Source organism: Ciconia boyciana, chromosome 8, assembly GCF_034638445.1.
Source record: "Ciconia boyciana chromosome 8, ASM3463844v1, whole genome shotgun sequence".
Lineage (NCBI taxonomy): Eukaryota > Metazoa > Chordata > Aves > Ciconiiformes > Ciconiidae > Ciconia > Ciconia boyciana.
The window spans coordinates 21678670-21701780 of record NC_132941.1 but is presented as its reverse complement, the minus strand read 5'-3'; the positions used below and the strand labels follow the sequence as shown (position 1 = coordinate 21701780).

Genomic DNA, 23111 nt, shown 5'->3' with positions numbered 1-23111 from the left:
GCAAGACTGATTTCAAATGCATTCAGAATGACACAGCTTAGCAGCAGTGGTAAGAGGCCTACAGACAAGATACCAGTTACAAAAATACATTTCTATTGATCATCAGGAAAATTATCTGAATCTGAAGTCTGTTCAGTCAAGAAAGTCTCCAGGAAATCTGGCAAAAAAAATCCTAAACTCTTGGGACATACAGCTATGAAAATCAAATGGGGTAACAGAAAATATATCAGTGGAATCTTCACATAACCAGGGGGAAAAAAAAAAAATATACTGCTAACTAGCCTGAATCATCATCATGCTATATCTTAGGTATTTCTTAATGATACAAAACAGCAGATCCAGCTTGGACTGGCTGGAATAACAGCAAGTGGAACTTAAACATCAGAAACATTCTCCAAAAAGGATAGTTTTGGAAGACAAAGCCAGGAAAAATTGCTGTTGCAGCCACTGTGTTCATACAGAGGTAAAATAATATCAGAAACACTGATCAACTATACCCAAGTCATTACTTGAGCTGAGATGGGAGAGTGCAAGGACTCTTCAGCTGGACAGCACCTGGCAAAAATTTTGGAAGAGCAAAGAGGGTGCCCTGCAAAAGTTTAACTTACCTTTACTATGATTCAGGAACTCTTCTGTGAAGATTGGAATATCAAAAACAGATCTCTCCTTTGTATCTGCTTCTTTCTACAAAGAAAGGGTAATACCTAGCTAAATACTGTTAGTTTTCAGGAATTCATGAAATTGTTTTGATCAAGAAGATGGAAAAGAGAAGGGAGACCAAAAGCTGAGGCAGATAGAGAGCTGGATGGATGGAAGACACTTGTAGCTCCTACCAAGAAAGGGCAAAGGGTAGGTCTCAGCTTTTTAAGATATAGGTTTAATAAAGGCCAAATACCATTATCGAGAAATATCATATAACATACTAAAATATACCCTTTTGCCCTAATGATATTACACATCAGAATCATCCAGTTTTAAAACTATCTGAATTCACTTGTATTTTCCACTGGAAAGCATTCCACCATCAACCAGCTGACACATTCTGAAATAGTCTATACAGGAATATCAACAAACAGGAGATAAAGCGAGCAAAATGCACAGTAAGTTTCAAGGTTGTCTTTCACTACCAAAGCAAAAAAAGAAAACAGCCAGGAAAAAGAACAGCTAAAGGTAAAATAAGCAACTTTTCCACAGTGTACCAATTCCACATGTCTGTTCCAAACTGAAGAGATGTGTGTTTTGGCTCCAAAAGAGATGGGAGCTGCACAGTGCTTCGAGCAAGCCACATCTTTTTTGAAACATTTAGATGGATGCTGCCACTATTGAAAAGAAAGTATATAAGCACGATTTATAAGAGTCTATGGGAAAAACTTACAGAATATGTAGTATCTTGGAAGGATAAAGGTGAATATGTATAGGCATATTTTGCTGTTAGAAAGCAGTCGTTCACCCTGGCTATGGCAGGTATACATTAATGTGAGGGCTTCAAGGAACTGGACTGTTGTCTCCTGCATACCGCAAAACCAAACGCTGCAAAATTTTTTCACTTTAAGACACAAGAGAAGTTTGTCATCTTAAGATAAAGCCTGTAGTCAAGGGTTTCCTGTCAACTTTCAGATCTCTTCACCGAATTTCTGATAAAGTTGGTGAATTCAACTATGTGAACTTGAGGCTATTAAAAATCTAAGAGAGCATTTCAGGTGCAGAAGATTTGACACCAATTTATCATTTGTGACTACAATAGGCTTTCTTTAAAAAATACTTTTAAATCAGGAAATGCTCTACAACTTAGTCAAAAAACCTAAAACACTTAATTTGACTCAAGGAAAAAAAACTACCACAATATACTTTGGTCACAATTTCTGCATGTCAAAATCAATGGGAATTAATGCTTGCTTTAAAGCCTGCATTGCTATTGACAAAGCCAATGCAAATTTGGTTGGATAAACCACAGCAACTACAATCAACCTGTTACTTAACATAGAAACAGAGTTAAGCATGAGAGAACATCTGTGGAGAACAAAAGCTTTTCAAACCTCTGAAACACCACAGTTGATAATGTACCACGAACTCATCCTTCAAAATTATGTAGTGTCAAACATGATTTGATGCCCAGCAGAAAACCTAAATGTTTAACAGCTTATAAGGGAATTCTGGTACCTGAGCTCAGAGTGTCACATTGGTCTGCCACATAAAGGGGCTAGATGGGGTGAGCTGAATGCCATTTGGCAGTCAACCAAGATAGACAAGGCTAGATGGAAATTCAGATACTCTGTCTTTACCTGAGGAGACTGTAAATTGATTGTTTTTAAAAGTAAAAGGTAAACTGAGCTTTATTGTCTGGTAGAATTACAGCTGGGAAGCTCTGTATTTGCTAAGTGAGAACTCAAAGCTCCCTTGGCCTGAATCAACTGAAGATGCACTAGAAACAGGCAGGACTAGAGGAAGGCAGAACAAACCTTCCCAGCCTTGTGAGACACAGTAGGTTGTCGCTTGGGGTTCATGATCACACATGCTCTTCACTGAAGTTTTGATACTTGCTACTATAGGGAAAAAGTCCCAAGAGTATCTATTTAGAAATGAGAAGTCATGTACAAAAGTCTGCAGAATGCATTCATTTTGTCTGAACACTCCCTCGATGGCTACAAATTAATCTCACCCCAAAATCTGGGATCTCAACATTAATGTGCACTAAGAAGTGTTGGCAGTTATGAAGCTTGGTTAAAACACTTATAGGACATCCATCTTAGATGTTCTAATTCACGCTTACTATTGCTACCTGTGTGCAAAGAGGCACTGGCTTGGATCATCGCTGGCTCCTAGAGAACAGATGGTGGAAGAGAGGGTACTGCGAGGAGGACAGGGTATTCTATTTGCAGCCCTAGGATACAGGTTCTTCAGGTAAAACCAAAAAAAAAAAATTAAAGCAATTAGATGAAACTGTTCAGCTTCTGAAAGGCAACCAAGAAATTCTACTAAACAGAAGAGTGATATTGAAAACCATCAGTGCTCTTCCATTACAGAACACATTACCCAGCACGTAAGAGATCCTCTTGAGAACTCTGAAGTACTTAAGCCACTCTGAGGTTCACTCAGGATTAAAATCATAAGGGTTTGATTACCTCCTATTGAAAAGGCCCAGTCTGTTCAGGTTGCATATCATTTTGTCATCCCTCAAATCAAAAGAGAACCAAAATTATTGTTTCTATCATTTGCCTTAAATAAGACTGAAATGCTTCCAGAGTGTCAACAAATAATACCATTCTCATCTGATTATTAAAACTGAGGTTGATCTTTGGAGGTTCCAGAACAAATCGGAAGTTCTTAGAGACATGATGAGTATGGTAAAGAGAAAGCTGAGATTTTGGCAGGGTTTAAGCTCATCCTTCCTTGTATGGTCAGGTGCAGACAATGTAAGGAACAGACATAATAAATAAACTACTTCATAAAAAAATGTTCTCAGAGTAGATGGTTTTCTTCTTGCGTGCTTATACTACAGCAGCCATTACCCTATCTTCCCTACCATACCCTGGTAGATACCACCAGGCAATGCCTAATCTCCCTGACGTACGTGTATAAATCTTTGAAATCTTGCCAGCAAGATGTTGCATAACTGACCACATGAAGCTAGACCTACTCTGAATCAAACAGCTTAAGGAAAGAAGCAATAACAGAACAATGGAGAACAAGTAACAATGGTTTGGTCACTGCTGATGACAAATTAATAGTTCTAGTGTATATTGCTATATGTCATATTTATGAAAGTAGGATTTGGAGGAAAAAAAATGTTCTAATTCATGCCCTCATGTGAGCTCATTGAGACAGTGTCTCCATGTTTTTCATGGCTATATCTGCCTATTAAAAGTTTTCTCTCACCTTCCCAAACCTCATCCTTTTGTTATTTTTTTATTATAATTAGTATTTGAATTGTTTCTTGCAATACTTTTTGGAGGTCATCTCTATATAAAATATTTAAAATTAGTTCAACACTGATTCACAGAAACTAAATCATGAACATTTAAATGGATCGAGGGGAAAAGGAAAGGTTTCTTTGACCTTATGTTCTTATATTCTCTCAAAAAAATAATTTAATCAGATCATACCTACTAATCATAAACACAGTAATAATAGTCAATGTGGATAAGAGAAAGCAGCAGGACAACAAAAAGCTTTAGTCTTGCTTCCAGTAACAACTTGAGCATATACTTCTAAAAGCAATCTAAATCTTTTCTGCTTGGTTCCTTGCTTGTGCAGGATTATAATACTTGACTCCCTTGCAGAAAAGATGTGAAAGCATATCAGGTGATAAGCATGTGGAGTTTTATAATATAAAGGTGAAAAATGCTAAGCAGTCAAAGGCGCAGGCTTTCAGAAGAGGATGCCTGCCTAACATGTTGCTAGCTCAACTATGTAATAACTATCTGATGAAGCTTAAAAGCCCCACAGGGTATGGAGGACTCCTTTTTAACTGCATTTATGACATGAGATTTCAGCAACGATAGCTTGAGTTAGAAGGATGAGAGGTAAGACTCTGAAATTTGTAGTTTGCCACCTGTATAATGTAAAGGTTATGTAAACATCACAGTCAGCCTATAACTTGAAGCCTTCAGTAATCTCTTTTTGTACAATTAAAGACAAACTTAGATTCAGTGACTATAGAATCAGAAATCCTGGGGACCACATACTTCCAAAGATTAATCTTACTGCAAGTACTTCCTTCAAGAGTTAATAAAAAGGACATATTGGAAACATGCTACCAAAGCATTTTCCTGGAAGTGAAACTTATTTTCCTTAACATAGACAAGACCAGTAGTTGCCTCTCAGCAGTGCACAGCCTTGTCACTATTGTAATGAACACATTAAAAAGCAACTTGATTGCTTTCCCAAGGCAAAAAAACCTCACAAAGAAAAACAGACCTTTCAGAAAGGCCTATTGCTGACAAGTGAAGAGGCTGTGTATAAACAAGATTTTTCATTGCTTTTTGTTTGCAATTTATTGGTAACCATCAAAGAAGCTCTGTGGCCCTAGGTAATACACCTGGAGAAAGTTTCAGCACTTCATTGGGAGAGATACCATAGTCAGACAGGATGCACAAGATTTGTGATATGTTTCATCAACTAAAGCATAGGCATCTTATCTCCAGACATTATTACTCCTTCCAATATTTACATGGGGGGTGGGGGGGGCACAGGAGCAGGTTTAAGCCAGAGATCTCCCAATGACTTGGTTACTTTACCCATTTTCTTCAAGGAAGCCACAAGTGTTCATGTTGCTGCAGAAAATCAGTACCTCAAAACAGCAACCTAAAGGTGCTAACTTCGAAGCTTTACCTAGGTCTCAAGCTATTTGTAAGTTTTACCTCAATGCTTACTTACCAAATAATAATTAAAATTCTCTGCTTTGTTTTTGAAATTTTTCAAAGTAAAAATTTTGCACGTTGAACCTCTAACACACCAGATACTTAAAGGCTCAATTATACTGACTTGCACCCATTGATTTATTTAACATTACAGAACAGATCTATGTTTTAAGTGTACCCGACACTCCCACTATACCTTAGATCATTTGCACCTGCCCAAGACTTACTAGCTTTCACCACACTAATGTGAGCATTAACTTCTGATCAAAAACTGCATAGGAAGAGGAAGAATTCATACTCTAAACCTCTGATTAGGGTCTTCAACTGGCATAAACTGGCTTTTATTGACTTAACTAGAAACTTCCATCATCTGAAAATCTACCCACTGATGTAAGGGTAGAATGAAGAGGTTTACCTCATGATCATGGACTGCTTGTCTTGCTCCATCTGAAAAAGAAATAACAAACAAGAAATCCCCCAAAATACACAAGATTTGAGGAAAAAAGAACCAAAGAATTAAAGCAGTTATGCAACCATAATTACACAACAGTTAGACAGAAAACTTGTGCAGCTTTCCTAATAAGTCACATAGACACTGTGTCTAACTTTGATGCTTTTAATGCATGTCCTCCAATACAATCTAGATACAGTTAAATTTACATAAATCTAATCACTTTACACACAGCTGATGCAAATGCCACAGAAAGAACACATTTACTTTTCAACAAGCCTTTAAATCGAAGGCTTCAAATGAGTGTCAGGCTACGTGACTGGCTGGGAATCCTCTGTAGTTCTAGCTAGGCACATATTTTGTCCCATTCAATACCTTGTCTGTGTGATTTGCCTTTTTGTCTGTCCTGTGCTTTCCTGCTAAAGACTTTGTAGGCTTCAGTCTTCTGATACTGCTCCAGCTCCCGCATATAACGCTCCTTATCTCTATCTGCTTCATCAAGGTATCGCTGAAACAAAAAAGTCCAAGAGTTTCAGGGAGTTTCCTCCCCTTCAGGAGGAAGGGAAGAAAAACAACTTGTCAGATGAAGTGCTGATTCCATTTCACCTACGCAAACAGGAAAGGAGTGAAGAAACAATGAGAATGTATGTGAGATGCAAAGACATAAGATTTCTGGATAAAATTACTGTATTCTCATGTCCCTTTTTCTCTTTTATTTTAAATTCAGATCACTATTCTATTAACACTTTTTTGTCAGACCTAGAAGTAACCTGCTACTAAGCTACTCAACTGAATACTGCCTACACATTATAGACCAAATACTTGAAGAATTGCCTTTCTGTGGCCAGGATTAAGCACCGCCAAACAAGAACGCCTTAACAGATCATGCTTTAAGGTTCAGATCTGTAACAGTGGGGTTCCAATACACTCTTGTTTTCATGCCCCACAGACAGAAAGCACTACCATTCTACAACCACACACTTCACCCATCTGAGAGGTGGACAAAACATGGCTATTGGAAAAGAGTAACAAAGATAAAAGAGCCTAGGTTATATCAATTTAAGTTATCTGATTTAGGTTAAAAGAAATCTTTTTTTTTCTAGCCTGAAGATATTTCACACATCTGCATAACGGAATGAGCTTAACTGGAGGATTCTTTAGGGGAACTGATGAACTGAAAACCATTTAAGGAGTGGTTGCAACACTTACTAATGAGATCCTTTCAAGAAAAAAGTTGCCTTCCCAATTTTTTTCCCCAATGAGTTTAAAATTCAATGGAAGTAAGTATTAAATCAGAGTGAACCTTAGTCACCTGGTATGCCTTTTATTTTCATTAAGTCATCACAACAAGACACATAAGAGTTAAAAATTCCATGCATTTGCAACATTGTTTTGACCCTGCTGAGGACACTGTTAATGTTCTGGATTGGAGTTAAAATTTGGTGATGCTGGGTTTGCACTGCTTTTGAATATTGTATTCTTCCATAAGACATTAATTCTTCTTTTACATCTCCAGTGTGCTGCTGAAAGAGTGCAGTAACTGAGTTAAAAACAACACAAGTTTTTCCTCCTTGTGTTTTGGATGGATTGTTTTCAATCAGTAAGAATGAGTTCTGCTGCACTACCTGTAAGTAGATGTCCTAGGTTTTCTAGTGCAGATTTATGCATCTCATTAGGTATTTCCCCATACGGGAAAAACAAGAAGAATTATTATTAGGGTGTTTGCTTTATGACTATAGTAATGGTCTTTTTCTGGAGGAAACTCACTATTTGGTCAGTACAGTCAGCTCAACTGACCCGTCCTTACGCTCGCCAAATACAAAGGGAAGTATAGCAAGACTACGGGGCTGGAACAGGGGAAATGCAAGACTTGCCCTTCAACTTTATATCAGACAGCTAGTTTGCTAAGTGCTGGAGATCAGCCACAAGAGCAGAATGTCAAACATGCTTTTCCCCTGGATTATGGGATGCTAACCCACACAGCAGTAGTATACTATGACTCCACTGCTTGCTTCAGGAGAATGACTTAATAGCTGTTAGCTAACCAAAACCAAGCTTGCTCAGCTTCAACAAGAATTCTGGGCCGTTGTATTAGAGACGTGAGTTCTGAAGCAGCAGTGGCCTTCACTGCCTTCATAAAAAGGGCAAGAGAAACTGAAGGGAAGGAAGTGCTCAGCAGTCTTTCCCTGACCTGCTATAGGTTAGAGACTCACAGCTTTACTCAAAAAAACGACAGATTCCCTAGGGATTTAAAAAGCAGTACATAGAATAGAGATTTGAACTCAATCTCCTTTTTCCTAGGTTAAAAATCTGTCTCAGACATGATAAGAATAAGTTAATGGTGGGGGGCAGAATGTCTTATTCTCTCCTCCCTTGTCCTCCCAGCAGACAGCAACATCATTCTCACTATAGATGTGTTACCAAATCAACTGCTTTGCCTTGACACACATTTTCTATTATGGTTAAAACGCTATGCCTATGCACCATTTTATAATATCTCCGTATAACTTGTATTCTACAAGCTTAGTAAAAAGTGACAAAAAGGAACTTGTTTTTTGCATCATCCCATTTTTCATCCAGCCATCATAAAAACTTTTAAGTCCTTAAAGTATTTTGTCCTTAAAGTATTTTTGAAAGCTTAAATGTCCTGATAAATTCATATGATAGCATCAAGTTGCACTGTGATTTAACTACTGCTTTGCTGTAATCTCCAATTGGCAGTCAGGTGTGGATGGTAAGACACCCATTAGCAATAACAAGGTCCACTCCAGAAGGAGTTAAAGAACCAGACACAACATTGCCTGACGTCTGATACATCACTCATGTATCAGACAGTGCAGAAGGCCACAGTAGTCCCAATTAGAAAACATCACATTCTGCTGAAAGGTGGGGAAAAAAACCCTTTTCCTGAGGTAATGTGTGTAGAAACTAGAATACGTAACTCTCATTGTCCCATCATGCAGATCTCAACTTTCTTTCTAGGGCTAGCAATACTTTAAAACATTGTCTAAAAGTTTATTCATGTTAACCATGTCCTTCAGTAACTTGTCCTTTCAGGTCTGCTTGTCTTACTCTAAGACACCAGATGTTTATATACATCAATGAGTTTGTAAAATAAACAGAATTGCGAAATCCTTCAAGTAGCTCTGAAATCCCACTGAGTTCTCCTCAGCCACAGCAAATTAATGTCCGCTGCATCCTTCCAATGGCTTTGGCCTTGGAAGCTGGTAGGTCTCAGCTGTATCTGAGTTAGGTACAACAGAGTTACATCCAGATGAATCACTAGGGATGTCTCACTAGAGAAATCCCCCCTGTTCTGAATATATTCTTGCACTATCTAGAGGATACAGTTCTCAAGTCACACCTGGATGAGATGCTATGGCTCTACCAGTGTTCACTATTTGAACTCTGGAGAACCTGTGCCCTTATTTTGAAATATATTCCTAAACACAACTTTAATCAAAAGCCTATGTTAACTTCCTCACTAAACAACAATATTCCCATTTAACAGTAAACATAATCCAACAAGGAAAAGGGAGTTTAATGGTACCCGTTTCTCCTCAGGAGGCAGTTTACTCCATTCATTGCCCAGCATCCTGGTGATCTCTGGGAAAGGGACTTCAGGCCTCTTCGCTCGAAGCTGCTCCCTACGCTCATTCATGAATCGCACATACCCTGTGAGGGGGGATTTGGGGGCATTGGTGTCCCTAAGGGGTTTCTTCCTCTTTCTCCCTTTGGCCCAGCCTCCTCGTTTAGTTCTTTGCTGCTGCAAAATGAAAATGGAAGAAAATTCAGATTGAAGGAAAAGAATTACCACCTCTGGAAGGAATAAATATTCATGTCTCAAACATTTTCATCACAACTATATTGCTGCAATACATCCTCCCCATGGATGCAAGTTCCAAACCTTACTTTAGAGCAACCCTGACTTTTCTTTAAGCAAAGACAAACAAGTCTCATTGTGAAAATTTGTTTGCAGTATCTCCCTGGTCCACAAGGACAATAAAATAACTCACCCTCACATACCCTCCCCCCAACTCATTTGCCTCAATATCATGTTTGGAGAGATTTTGTGTATTAGTTAACAATTGTTAACTAGTTATTTTGCCCCTTCCAAATCTTTCACCTTCATGCATTATGTGCCCAAAATGTGGGTGAAAGAACAGTATATAGGCTTTTCTATTCTAGTCTATTCCACAGGCTTTCTTTCCCACTAATTGCCTCCAATAGAGAGATGAACAAACTCCAAAGGAGGGAACACTAAGATTTGCCTGTGGCACACTGTGAGCTCACAGGAATAACCTAATTACCACTCAACCTCTTGGCTTCATACTACTACTATAGCAATCTCTGGACAACACTGTTCTCTTATGCTATGTACGTACAACTACTTCAGTACTTCTAATCTCTCCCCAGATCCACATGTTCCTGCCATCATCTTAGTTTTAGTTTCCTTTCTGGAATTTTACTACTTCCTTAATTAAACAAGGACCTCACAGCTGAAGGCAAACTACAAGGAGGAATATCAAATGCACCTATCAAAAAAATAAAAAACATTTTCTTGTCAAACTTCAGTTCCTTCATGATTTAGTCACCAAAAATCAGTGCAGAATGGTACACAAGGTATAGTCTAAAGTAGTAAGCATAATGCTTTCAAAGACATCAGCTCCCAGAAGAGTACAATGGTCTCACTTTCCTGACTCACAAGAGATAAAATAAGTTGTGGCAGTTGAACATTCAGCCTTCAGAAAAAGACTGAATACAGTACCAGTCTGTGGACCCTGCTGGCTAAGCTAGACACACATGTGCTGTTCTCTGTATGACTGCCAGCTTTCCTTGGCTATCTGTGTGCAGTTGTGCAACACAGGAGAAAACTAGAGAGAATCGAAAGATGAAAATGGCAAATGGATGAAAATTTGTGAACCTATCAAAAAAAAAATTTGAGTAGGTAAGAAACTATAATGAGACAAAACTCCATGCTTTTGCTTCATTGAGAAGTCACTATTATTTCACCTCACCTCCTCCTCAGGCTTCTGCTCAGTGTTTTCAGCAGTATTAGAGGATTCATTTTGCAGCTGCTGAACCTGTGACAAATCCTCCACCAAATCTGGGTTATTCACAGACTGTGAAGTTCCACCACTGAATGAACTCTCAGAATGAGCCAATCTGAAAAAGCACATAATAGCAAAAGAAAAAATTTAATCTTCATATTGCTAAATCACTTCCTCCCTAATCTTCTCAAACATGCAAAAATGTTGCAAATATATTCAGTTCTTACACTAGCAAGAAAAAAAAAAAAAGATTTGAGAGTCATTTTTGAAGAACTAGCTGTTCCATCCAAGCAACTGCCGTAGCTACCATAGTTACTACTGACTTTCAAAGACAGGTTGATTTTTAAAGTGTTATTTTGTTTCCTTTTTAGTGAAGCTTTTGATTATACAAACAACTGTCAAGCAAGTAAATGTTTGGATCAGAAATCAGAAAGCATGAATCTACACTTCTTCAAAAATACCGTAAGGAATTTGAAATGAATGGTTTCATCTTCAACCAATATACACCTTTCTGGATGCATTTAATATATTTCTCCACAAACACACTTAAAGGTTTGTGGTTGTGCATGCTTTTGGATTGAACTTCATTCAACATAATCTCCTGATGATACATGTGGGTATTTAAAGCACAAACATGACTAGCTCCCCACTGAATGGCCACTATTTAATTTTTCTGCGAGAGCTGTATCAATCAACCTTACTCCAAGAAAGGGCAAGCTGTCTGGAGGAAAAATTAAGAAAAAAAGCAAGCATGCAGAAATACTTCTGAAGGTAGGTAGACAGAGATGAGCACATATTTTGGGGTAACAACCCCATAGTCATTCTCACCACTGTGCTCAGTGTGCAAATTAATACAAGATTTAGGGACTCATCTCAGATTCTAATCACTTCTTGAGCCAGGCTAAAGGTTACTTGACCTTGCCCAGTTACATTCATGAAAATTACTGTAACAGCAGCATATGCTTCCAGTCTACTTTGCTCATTTACTCAGATCTACAGCTGCTTACATGCATGCCAAATTTTAAGTATTCAAAATAATTGTTCCTGTTAATGTAGCATACAGAATATAGAAAGTTGAGATATATTAACAGAATTGTGAGTTGAATGCCTACAGGAAAATTTGTCTTTATATACAGAGAACAGCATATTTTCATTACTTACTATAATCACTAATTGTGGCATAATTACTGGTAAAGACAGAAGGGCTGGACAGATCCATGCCTGACTTTCAGGTATCAGATTGAGTTCATAGTACTAACAATTAGAGAGGAAGAAAGGGAATAAAGCATACACACTCCTATAAGTTAATTACATTTGGTATGTGTCAAAAAGAAAATGGAACAATACAGTTTCTTAGAATCACTGTTAGGGTTTGAAGAACATTTCAGCTTTCCCATCCGTTACCCCTTAGCAGGGAAGCTTTCTAAACTACACATACAGGAAAAACTTCAGTGTGATGTAGCCATTTGCAATGAAAGCTGATGAAAGCTCATTCAACACATTAATACCTCTTAAACACAAATGTAATTTGAACATGTACCTCATTTGGCACCAGCAAGTTTGAAGTCCCAGATATGTAAATCCAAATTCAGACCTGCTTGAAGTAAATGTGTCCATATTCATTTTTACCTGCCTGCAAAGTCTGAATTTTATTGCTTGGTGCTTTACAAAACAGAAAAGAAACTTCAAGTATCAAAACACAGCAAGAATCTCATGTATTCCTAAAAGACAACTTCTTTTGTCATTATGATTTTAAGAGGCCATTGTTTCAGTCTGTAAAAGCAGAGTCAGTCTGACAAAAGTGAAAGACATCAGTTTCTCAGTGATTCTCAGGGATCAGTGATGAACAGTATATCTTTAATAGAAATAATTTACTTAGCAGGGACCACTGTAGCCAACAGATACACCCTCCCTCTCTGCCCCCATCATGCTGTCTAAATCTGTCTTAAAGACAAAAATCCTAGGGAAGCAAACTTCTAAAGATAAGAGAAATTAAATAAAAGTTTGTGATCATTTCTATCTGTGCAGAAGAGTCCTGGTTTCTCCTAAATGGAGTCTTGTGATGGTCTATTAATGCCAAGGGAGTGCTGTAGGATTTATTTTTGTTGGGTTTGTTTAGTTTTTTTAAATTACTTAGAACGCCCTCTTCCCACTGAAACAGTTTCCCTGGCAAGTCTAGGGATAGCATCTACCAGCTGAAGGTTAAAAAAAAGAGTACTTGCTTACCCAGTTACAGTAATTTCACTCCCTTCCTTAGATCCATCTTCATCTGCAAAAAGTGGAGGAAGATTGGAGCCAGCCACCAAGTTCTCCATACCTCTGGTTAAAAAAAAAAGGTAAGTTAATTATCTCATTGTTTCCCTTCAGCAGCACTTTTAAACATATGACAGATTTTTTACCCCATAAACCAATTGGCCGGTCATAGCTGGTTGGCCTCAGGACAGATCCTACAGGCAGCTGTGCTTAAGGTCAGAGAAGAAAGATCATAAATTCAGAGTTTCCCTCTTAATTGAGCTCTATGCCAATGACACAGTATTGCTAGAAATCGCACTGTAGCATTCTACCTTATCCCCTGAGAGAAATTTTCATTCATCATACCCAGCACATAGGTACGTAGATCCCACTCTTGCAATCCACCTTCCTGTTCATCCTCAACTGTGCACCCTCACCTTCCTGTTCATCCTCAACTGTGCACCCTCACCACAGAGGTTTCTGTGCTGACCCCAAAAGAAAACTGAAACTGTCCCCCCTGAAGTTTCAAATTATGATTGTATTTGATAATTCCTTGTTCACATTTTCACAATATATCTATGCACGTAGTTGAATGTTATTGCTAAGTAAGAGAACACAGCAATGTTAGCTAGATTATTTTAAACTTTGGTTCATTATTTAAGTTAATTCAGTGGTGGAACTTCACAGTCTGTGAACAGTTACAGAAGCAAGCAGTTTAAGGCACAACATACTTCTCATTCAATACAAACCATTCCCAAGTTAGAATTAGTTTCTTTTGTATCCTTGTAGCTTGCCATGGGAATTTGATGCGAGATAAGAAATCCAAAGAATAATTAAATTTATTCATCCCCTTTCTTACTAAAATACAGAACTGTTGTATTGTAGGGAAAAAAAATCCCAAACCAAAAAGCCTCAACCAACTCACTCTACAATTACGAGTTGCAGTTTCAGCCCATTTTGAAGAGCCATACTAGGTAACTTTCTGTTCCTTCAGTTTAGAAGTCACCTTTGATGAGCTAAGCAGATATTCAACTTGAGTATTGCTATCCCTTTCAGCTAGTATACTTGGGCTTTAAGCTTGGAGGGACTGATGCGAGTTATAACCTTGTGCTGCTTTCTCCTGGATTGGTATGCTTTCCATTCAACATTGAAATCTAAGTGATCCAAGACACAAAATCTGGCTCCATATTTTTATTGTATATGTTTTCCCACACCCCACCCCAGTTCCACAGGTAAAGGTTTTCTACAAACAAAAAGTAATGACACCATTTCTTGCATCTTATATCACTTGCAGATCCCTATCACAAGTATTACATCTGATATGGTGCAAAAATTGTGCCAAACCAGTGAATAGAGCAGGCCACCCAAACAGGTGAGCACTGTGCTCCTACTCAAAGGACTTTGGATGTGACAGACATTTATCCCACAGCTATATTTGGTTAAAATTGGTCAAAGGACTCAAAAGGCTATTCTCAGGAGCCAAAAGTGTAATCATACATCTGACATTCTGTTTTGAGATCGTGAACTCTGCTCTATTCATTCCATGTCTCCATTTGAAAACATAAGAATATCTACTCCCTTTAGCAACAGCTCTACACCTTCATAAGCTACTACAGATGTTAGTTGATAAATGAGTCTCTGGTAAGTCTCCAATTTGTTCAGTTAAGCAAATGTTCAGTTAAAGCTCACAGTAGATCAGTTGAAGGTCTCCATGAAACAGGCATTGTGTCAATCTAACTTCCACCATGAAGTTCATTTAAGTTTCTGAAGAAGAATATGCTTCCTATACAGAAGGAAAGTGCAAGAAAGAAGAGTAGTCACCTTCTCTCATTTTTCAGATGACATTCAACCTTTTCTCTTCTGCTTTTCCAACTGTTGAGATCCTTAGATCATCCTTAAGAATCCCATCATTCTGATTCCTTATCTAGAAAATAATTAATGCCAAGCAGACTGCTTCTAGGTGGTACAAACATTGACCTCTAGCAGAGAAACATCCTTTACTCATGTATAGGAAAGACTCAACGAGGAATGAAGAAATCTAATTCCTGCTATACCATTATAAACCATGAACTGAGTATAGTTTTGGGGCCTCAGCCTCAACAGAGATGCGGCAAAGCTGGAGACTGTCCAGCAAAGCACTGCCAAGATGGTCAGGGACCTAGAGCACCTGACCTGATAAGGGATCTTGAGGAAACTGGGTTTGCTCCATCTGGCAGAGAAGGCTAAGGGCAAATCTAATAGGTGCCTAAAGCTATCTGATGGAAGTAGCAGAGACAACAGAACCAAACTCTCAGTAGTTATATTGGCTTTGCACATTCATATTGGACACCAGGAACGTAGTGCAACACTTGAACAGGTTACCAGAGAGGTGGCAGTGGAGTCTATCCTTGCAGATTTTAAATCCTCAGTTACACAAAGCTGTAACTGACCTAAACTAGTGTTGGCAATAGTCCTGCTTTGAGTGGGAGGCTGGACTAAGATGACCTCCAGATGTCCCTTCCAAGCAACATCTGCAGTTCTCTGAACCGAACTCTATATTATGCTTTCTTTCAAATACTAGCATCTCTGACAAAAAGGAAGAAATCTCAAAGAATACAATGCTTTTAGGAAAAGTGGCAAGATACTCTGGTGGAACATATAGGATTTTAATTCTTAAAGAAGGAAGCACAAACAATACTTCCTCACACGTAGAAAAGAATCTACAGCAAGGCTGGGGCTTTATGTATTACAATAAAATCTGAAAATTCAACCAGTTTGAAGAATGAGCTCTTCACTGATGCCCAGAAAGCTGTTTAAGAACAGCTACTAAATACACAACATAAATTGCTTCATGAAGTTGTCAAGTAAGAGAGTAATGAAGTTTTGCTTTATGTTACACAATCTTTTAGTTTTGTCAGTCAAAAGTCCTAAATTAATATCTTCAAAAAAGGAAGCTTAAGCAATGAGACTAAAACCTTGCAAATCTATTTTAATATATATGTATTAAAAGCTTTATGCATGTCTGAAAAAATAAAACAGCTTGCTTTGTTGTCCAGGCACCTCCAGCAGCCTTCTTGGGGTCAAGGACCTCTTCTCAGCCTCACCACATCAATCTACTGGCACTTAGCACTCCCACACATGCCTTAAAAGAATACATATTCTCTGCATCTGAACATACCACTACCAAGTGCTTCTGTCCCTCATGCCCACTGTGACCTTCTCACCAGGTCCCGATATGCCTGTTCACATCTGGTCCTAGTCAGCAGCAGCAGACTCTAAGCTTGCTTTCAAACTGTGGGGAGGCAGCTGGACATTGACCTTAACAACATATAAACAGAACACAAACACAGGAAGCTGGGAGAACATACACTTCATTCTTTAATTATTGTTTTTTTTATTATTTAACCCATACGCTTTAGATACCCATTCTTTCAGCTGATACTGAGCCACGTCCTAAAGAAAATTTAACATCAGTGAATTTACAATGGCTTCTAATCTATTCCAGAAAGCAAGAAAACAAGACAGTTCCCCAAAAGCTCACTGAGAACAGACGGGAACCTACACAAGTCTTTCAGTCACATGTCTCATGGATAACTGTCCCATGCCCTTGCTCCAAAGCTGCTATCCACTAGTTTCAACCCTACTGCAGAACTACATGTTCATTTCAAGGATGTAACAAAATGGGCAAAACAAAAACCTGAGGAAAAGAACAGTAATGGGGAAGGAAGGGAATTGCTGCTTCTCAAACTTGAGTCTTTACAGAATTCACCGCACTTGAAAAGGACAGTTGGCAAGTCCCACATAGATTTGTTCTGAATATTTGTGCAGCTTTCTCAATTTAAACTCTGGCTAAAGCACCTAATGGGACACATTTGACTAAGTTCAAGGCACAAGAAACAATGTACACTTACTTTTTTAATGCCTAACACATATATCCTATTTTCATTTTTTAACTATATCTACCCAAATGCAAAAATAAAACTGAAACTGATGTTAAACTTTACAAGCACTACAATTCAATGCAAGTAAGCACCACCTCCAAAGAAAACTAATTCAAACTAGAGCAGCTCTGAGTTGACTGTGCTGCTATACTACTAGTTGTATTGGCTCAAGGAAGCAAACAGCTAAGCAGGAATACAGAAAGAGTGATTTATTTATTAACAGCAGCATTTGATAAAGTGCTTGAAGAACCGTGATTTATTTTGGATAGATCAGTTCTGGAAGATCCGGCATGTACTCAATTATATTTCCTTTACAACTTTTGTAGGGTAGAGCAAAGAGTACAGCCAAACCAAAACCGTAATGCTCCATCTTACCACCACTTGGAGTTTTCATAGAGATTCTGCTTCCATTCCAAGCAGAACACTGCTTCAACCAGAAACACTCTTCTCAGAATGCCAGCAGCAGACATATACCTCCGACTCTACTATGGATAAGCCAATACAGTCAGCAATACATTATTCTGACTTTACCTTAGTTCCAAACACTCCAGGCTCTCCTGTGCACTGATTTTACTCTCAAGTGCAGACTCCAGAGGAACTTGAGATTTAGGGATTTTTTTCCTTGTATTTCCTACATCCAGCATCATAGTGGTCAGTTGTGGAACAGCAGTAACAACCTGACCTACAGAGGTTGGAATAGTTTTTGGATGTCTGGTTTGGTGTGCACTACCAACCAGTATTTAAAAAGGATAAAAAAACAAAAGCAAAAAAAGCAAGTACAAGGATCAAGGAGGAAGAGTGCAAGCTTGAACTCCAGAGAACAAAGCAGCATTATGTGTGCAAGAATCCAAGATGAGACCAAGTAAAATACCAGTGAAGAACAAGTTTCCTAACATTCCATGCTCTCAACGTTTAAACATTGATAAGATTTCCAAAGATCCATGAGTCACCTCTTTATAAGCCCAGAGAAGAGCCTACATTATCTTAAGCCATCAAAAATCTGGCTTAATTTATCATTTTCTTTCCCTCCCTTCCCTCATCTCTCAGGGAAAACAAAGGCTTCATGGTGCAGAAAATCTACAACAGTATTCTGTAACTTTCAGTTTAAATATTCTAGCTGGACACTTCACTTGCATGCACTGAGAGATCATACTTAATACTACAGGGCGGATCAACATGGTTTCACAGTATTACTTGGGAAATGAAAGAAGCACTTATACAGCATAAAGATCTGCATGCTACTACACCCATCAATACACAGGAAAGAATCAAGCAGTAGGTAATCAAATACCTTTCAAAAACAGAAGTATAGTTTAAATAAACTTTCTTAATTTCTTCTCACATTAACTTTTGATCATGCCATATAATTGTAATGTTATTCTAGTAGGAAAGATGAAGTAGCTGACTGTATTTTGGGTAGACTGAAAGCTACCATATGATCTAATTTCTAGTCACATCCGTACAGTAGAAAGGAAAAGTTAAAAGAAGGTAGTTGTAAAATCAGGGTGAGAACAAATCCACGATAGGGGCTAGACAGAATGACTGACTTTTCCATAACATCATTACTATGGTTGCATTGTTAACGATGCTATTATAGGGCTGCAGACCCAAACACATGGGTGATGCATAATCTAAAGCCCAAGTTTTTTCAAGAGCCTTTTATGCATGCAATAAATGAAGGGTAAAATTTTTCACAATCAACCCTTTCTTCAAAGAATGAAATAATTTTACTCAAACAGCAAAGATGCCATTTAAAATGTGCAATCAAACAATTTTATCTAGCAGACCACCGCAGTGTAGCACATCTGCATTCTTATTTTTCAAAGGAGACAACTAGAGTCAGAGTAGAACATGTTCATGGCCAGACTGTTAACAACAATGCAAGCTACAAGCAGCCGTTCTTCACTAACACTGTGCACTGCTGTCTCATGGCTCACCCCAAATGAAGAAACAGTCTCTTCCAGACCCAAAGCAAAGCAATTACTGTACACTCTCCAAAACGTTCATTGCTTCCACAAAATGTAACTTGCTTTGCTCGTGTAAAGTGATTCACAACATATGTGAAATGAGGCCAGACTCTACAGTGTCTGCACAGGTCTGGTCATGCAATAAGTCACTGTCAAATGCAGACTGACTTCTTAGTCATCCCAAGGCCACATGGAGTCTTAAGATGGCCCTGAACACTGGAAAATAAGGGTGAAAAGAGTCCTTAGCGATGTTGCCTCTTCAATGACTACATCATATCAGATGATCTTAATGGGGGGGGGGGGGGGGAGGGCGGGGGGGGGAATCAAGAAATAATAAACTACTTAGTCACCTAATGAAAAGGTAAGGTTATAAATAAATATTTATTACAGTTAAGCATATTTAAATATAAAGTCAGCATCAGAAATCCAACTTAGCCTGATTATAAAACACTGCAGGAGTTCCAATTACCTCACTGCCAGCTCTAGTTTTAGAAACATTACTGCTGAGTGGAGGATTTTTCTCCCATACTTATTCCTGAAGTCTCTCATCCTTCTTTGCCAGAACAAATAGCTCCAAACCCTACCATTCAGAGAATAACAGATTAAAAAAAAAATTCTGCTATGTCACAGCAGAATCACAGTATTCCTTATCTAAGCATCAGAATCCAAGCACTTCATAATGTAAATAATTTAAACTCAGATGATTTACTGAGAGAAAAAAACCATAGGATCATCACTTCCTCCGTCTGTCCACATGTAGCCAGAATATCAGAAAGAAAACTGAAGCAAGTACATCTCCAATTAAAACCACAATGCTTCTGGAGCTGTCAGAGGAAGTTGAGATTCTCTCAACAGCCACGTTTTCTTCCATCAAACTGGAGCAGAAGCATATTATCCAACATCCTTGACTGCAAAAATCAGATTTGACTTTTTCCCTACAGGCAACTCATTAGACAAAGGTCTTTGTGACTTCAGGAAAATTGCAAGCCAACCCTAATGGGATGAAGGTTTTTCTGTCAGGCCAGAAAGTATATCTCAGAGAACAGCCAACTGCTTTTATTTTTACTTCTTGCCAGTAAAAACAAAGAAACACTAGAGACCAAAATAAAGACTTGCAGGAAAAAATTCCAGAGTTCCACTGCATTTCCAAGCAGCTTAAGGAAAGAAGGGAAAGATGTAAAGCTTAGTTTTATGCTTAGTTTATTTGGAACTTTGTGGCAAATGCTAACAAAGCTATTAATACTCAAACCTTAGTAACAGCTGCCAAACATCTGCAAAAGTGTATTTTAAAAAAAACCACAAGTGTTCAATTCTATATTCTACTCTTATTTATATAAATGCATTAGGATGGGGCATATACAAGACATCTCATATATATGTAAAATCCTCCTGTTTTCTGGAATTTAAGCCCTTATTCACACAGGAAAGGTATATACTCAACTCAGCAGACAAAAGCAAGAACAGCTCCACACTGAATTCCCTCTCCCTTCAAATACATGAAAGAAATTTTGCATCAGCAATAAACAAGCTTTTTAGATCACTCAAGGGAAAACAAAACCTCACAATGATATGACTGTACAATTAGTTGTGCTATCCACCCCTAGATAGCTAAAATCAGTAACTGCGGTACAGGTACCCAGAGGGAAGGCTTTGTTATCCAGCCCTTCATTGCAGATATTAAGCATCGACAGATTAGGATAGTTCATTTTATTCTGAATTAACCTCCTTAATGATAGTACCAGATGCCATTTAAAATAACGCCACTAGCATATATAACTTCGCAAAATTAATTTAATCCTCATGTTACAGATCTCACATGAGAAAATATAAACCATTCAGATCACAGAAAATAAGTATTGAAATAAATCTTGAGAATTTTTTATTTTAATTAATCACTCTACCCAAGATAAGTCCAGTATTTGACCACCAGGGATGGCACTGGCTTTTGTAATTTGTCCGTAAAAGCCTCCTCTGAATTTCCAGTAACTACAGGCAATTTAGTCTACCTCTTCACCTGCTCTGTCATTTGAAAATTTCTCTAGGATCTGAGGACCTCATATTTCACAAGACAAAGTTTTCCAATAGCTACTTTTACATTAACAAGGCAACTCATAAAAAACCCACAACCACCAACTATGTAACAGACACAAACCATGTCTGGAGCACAGACACTTCTCTGATGATTTAAATTATAAATCATCCAAGACTTTACCAGATCCTGTTATCTTCCCCATCAGTAAGTAAATGGTTTCTTTCCTTCAAAATTAAAGTTCAGTTCCTCTGATCATCTATGTCAGTAAGACTCAATCATTTCACTGTTTGTGGAATGCAAACATAAAAGTGCCATGAGCAAAGCAGTTTATTAAAAAATGTAAATGAACAGACTGAAGTTTTTCATGGCATTTGCCCAGCTCTAACATTTCTCAGCATCACACAAGTGAAACAAGAAACAGTATTAATTAATGCTTGAGGACTACTTTGATTTAAAATACCAAACAAGTATTCTGAACTAGAGATAACTCTATGTCAAGGAATCCTGATTGTGACTGGCCAGTGAAATGAAAAGTTACATATATGAAAATAAAATAATTGAAAAGTGGATACACCTGCTGAGATTGAAGAGTTGTTTTAAAGGTATTTTAGCACTTTTGCTCTCTCTCAAAGCCTTACTCATCACAAAAGTTGTGAGGAAAGTACAGCATATACTCCTAGCTTACTTAAATTCTGGGAGAGGAAACTCTGGCTGCTGCCACAGAGGAATACAGAGTGGAATTTCTCATGCACATACCCACCAAAACAAGTCATTACTGACCATTTTACAGAATATGGGGTTGAATACTTTGGATGTGAAAATATACTGAAAAAGAGGTTCAGTATATACTTAAAAGAATGACTCGCCGCAGGCTTCATGACCCAACACAAAAGCATCTACTTTGACCTCAAGAGCCACAAAGACAGCATGGAACTGGATATTTTAAATGCACTGATATGGGTACAGGGACAAAGGTTAGAGGAAATGAAGTGTGGGAAGAGTCAGTGATTCTCACACAAAACAGGCAACTAACTCTGCCTGTTTTCAGAAAAGACCCATCTTTAGGAAAAGATATGACATGCCAGCTTCCATATATTTTTGCTCTCATTTTCTTGCTGTTGCCTTGCACTATTCCAACATAAAACAAATGAGTTTGAGCAAACAAAAACCTGTCATTTTAGAAGAAATTGCAATTTTTAGATAACCTTAGTTGTGCAGAATAACAGGTATATAAACATTCGCTCTGATCTGCTACTTCTATCTCTGTAAAAGATCAACAGAACTGATACTAGCAAATTCTTTCTAATAGCAAGAATAGTGAAGATCTGGATTGGACTGTTTGTTTCTAATCTGTTCTTAAAGCACTCTGGCAATAGATAAATATGTGTCAGAAAAGAAAGCTTGGATGTATATTGCATGAAGTACACCAAAATCCCTTTTCAGCCAAGGCTCTTCTAACGATCTTTAAATTGGGATTGTTTCGCACACATATCATTGGCATCACAGGATAAAAATTGTATAGATCTCAGAAACAGACTGATGGAAAAACAAAGAAGGAAAACAAGCACAAAAGAACAGATACAAGTTTCAAGCAAGTATCAAGATATCAGTGGACACCGCTCACAAAACCTTGTCTGGATTCATGAAAGAAAAAGAAACAAAAATAGAAATGACAGCACTCTCCTGCCAAAGCATCCTCTCTCTGGAGCAGCAGATAGCTCCTTTGACCAGTGCTAACAAGATTTTAAAGTTGTCTGAGGCCACAGATGAAATATGTAAAGATACTATAGGGAAAGACTACACCTAAAACATTAATAAAAATTTTTACGGAAATTGGAAAGAGACTGTAACTATATGCTCTTACAAAGCACATACCAGGATTCCCATCTCACCACCAAGAGGGAAAGCACACAGAAATTTTAAAATCATACAAGAACTCATACACTTCCATGGCTCCATAAAAGAATTAACTTATATCAACAGCTGAATGTAGACAAGTTAGAATAAAGCTTTACCTATCCTCATCTTCATCCTCTAAAGGCAACAGGAAATTATACTATTTAGCATCATGAATGGAAAACAAGGGAAAAAACCCAAA

General features: G+C 38.0%; 1 protein-coding gene across 5 annotated transcripts in view; it reads right to left on the bottom strand.

Annotated features, from left to right (window-relative positions):
• The window catches only part of HMG20A (high mobility group 20A), a 47290-nt gene that overhangs the window by 7922 nt on the left and 16257 nt on the right, over positions 1 to 23111 (bottom strand). For 4 of the 5 annotated variants that reach the window (XM_072869297.1, XM_072869299.1, XM_072869296.1 and 1 more), the window contains exons 3-9: positions 13089 to 13181; positions 12403 to 12456; positions 10830 to 10977; positions 9362 to 9577; positions 6187 to 6319; positions 5776 to 5807; positions 609 to 684 (exon numbers count right to left, since the gene is read on the bottom strand). In XM_072869297.1, coding sequence (XP_072725398.1) covers positions 609 to 684; positions 5776 to 5807; positions 6187 to 6319; positions 9362 to 9577; positions 10830 to 10977; positions 12403 to 12456; positions 13089 to 13177 — 748 coding nt within the window. In that variant the 5' untranslated portion in view covers positions 13178 to 13181. The remainder of the gene's footprint in view (positions 1 to 608; positions 685 to 5775; positions 5808 to 6186; positions 6320 to 9361; positions 9578 to 10829; positions 10978 to 12402; positions 12457 to 13088; positions 13182 to 23111) is intronic. The other variant, XM_072869300.1, reaches the window with a different exon arrangement.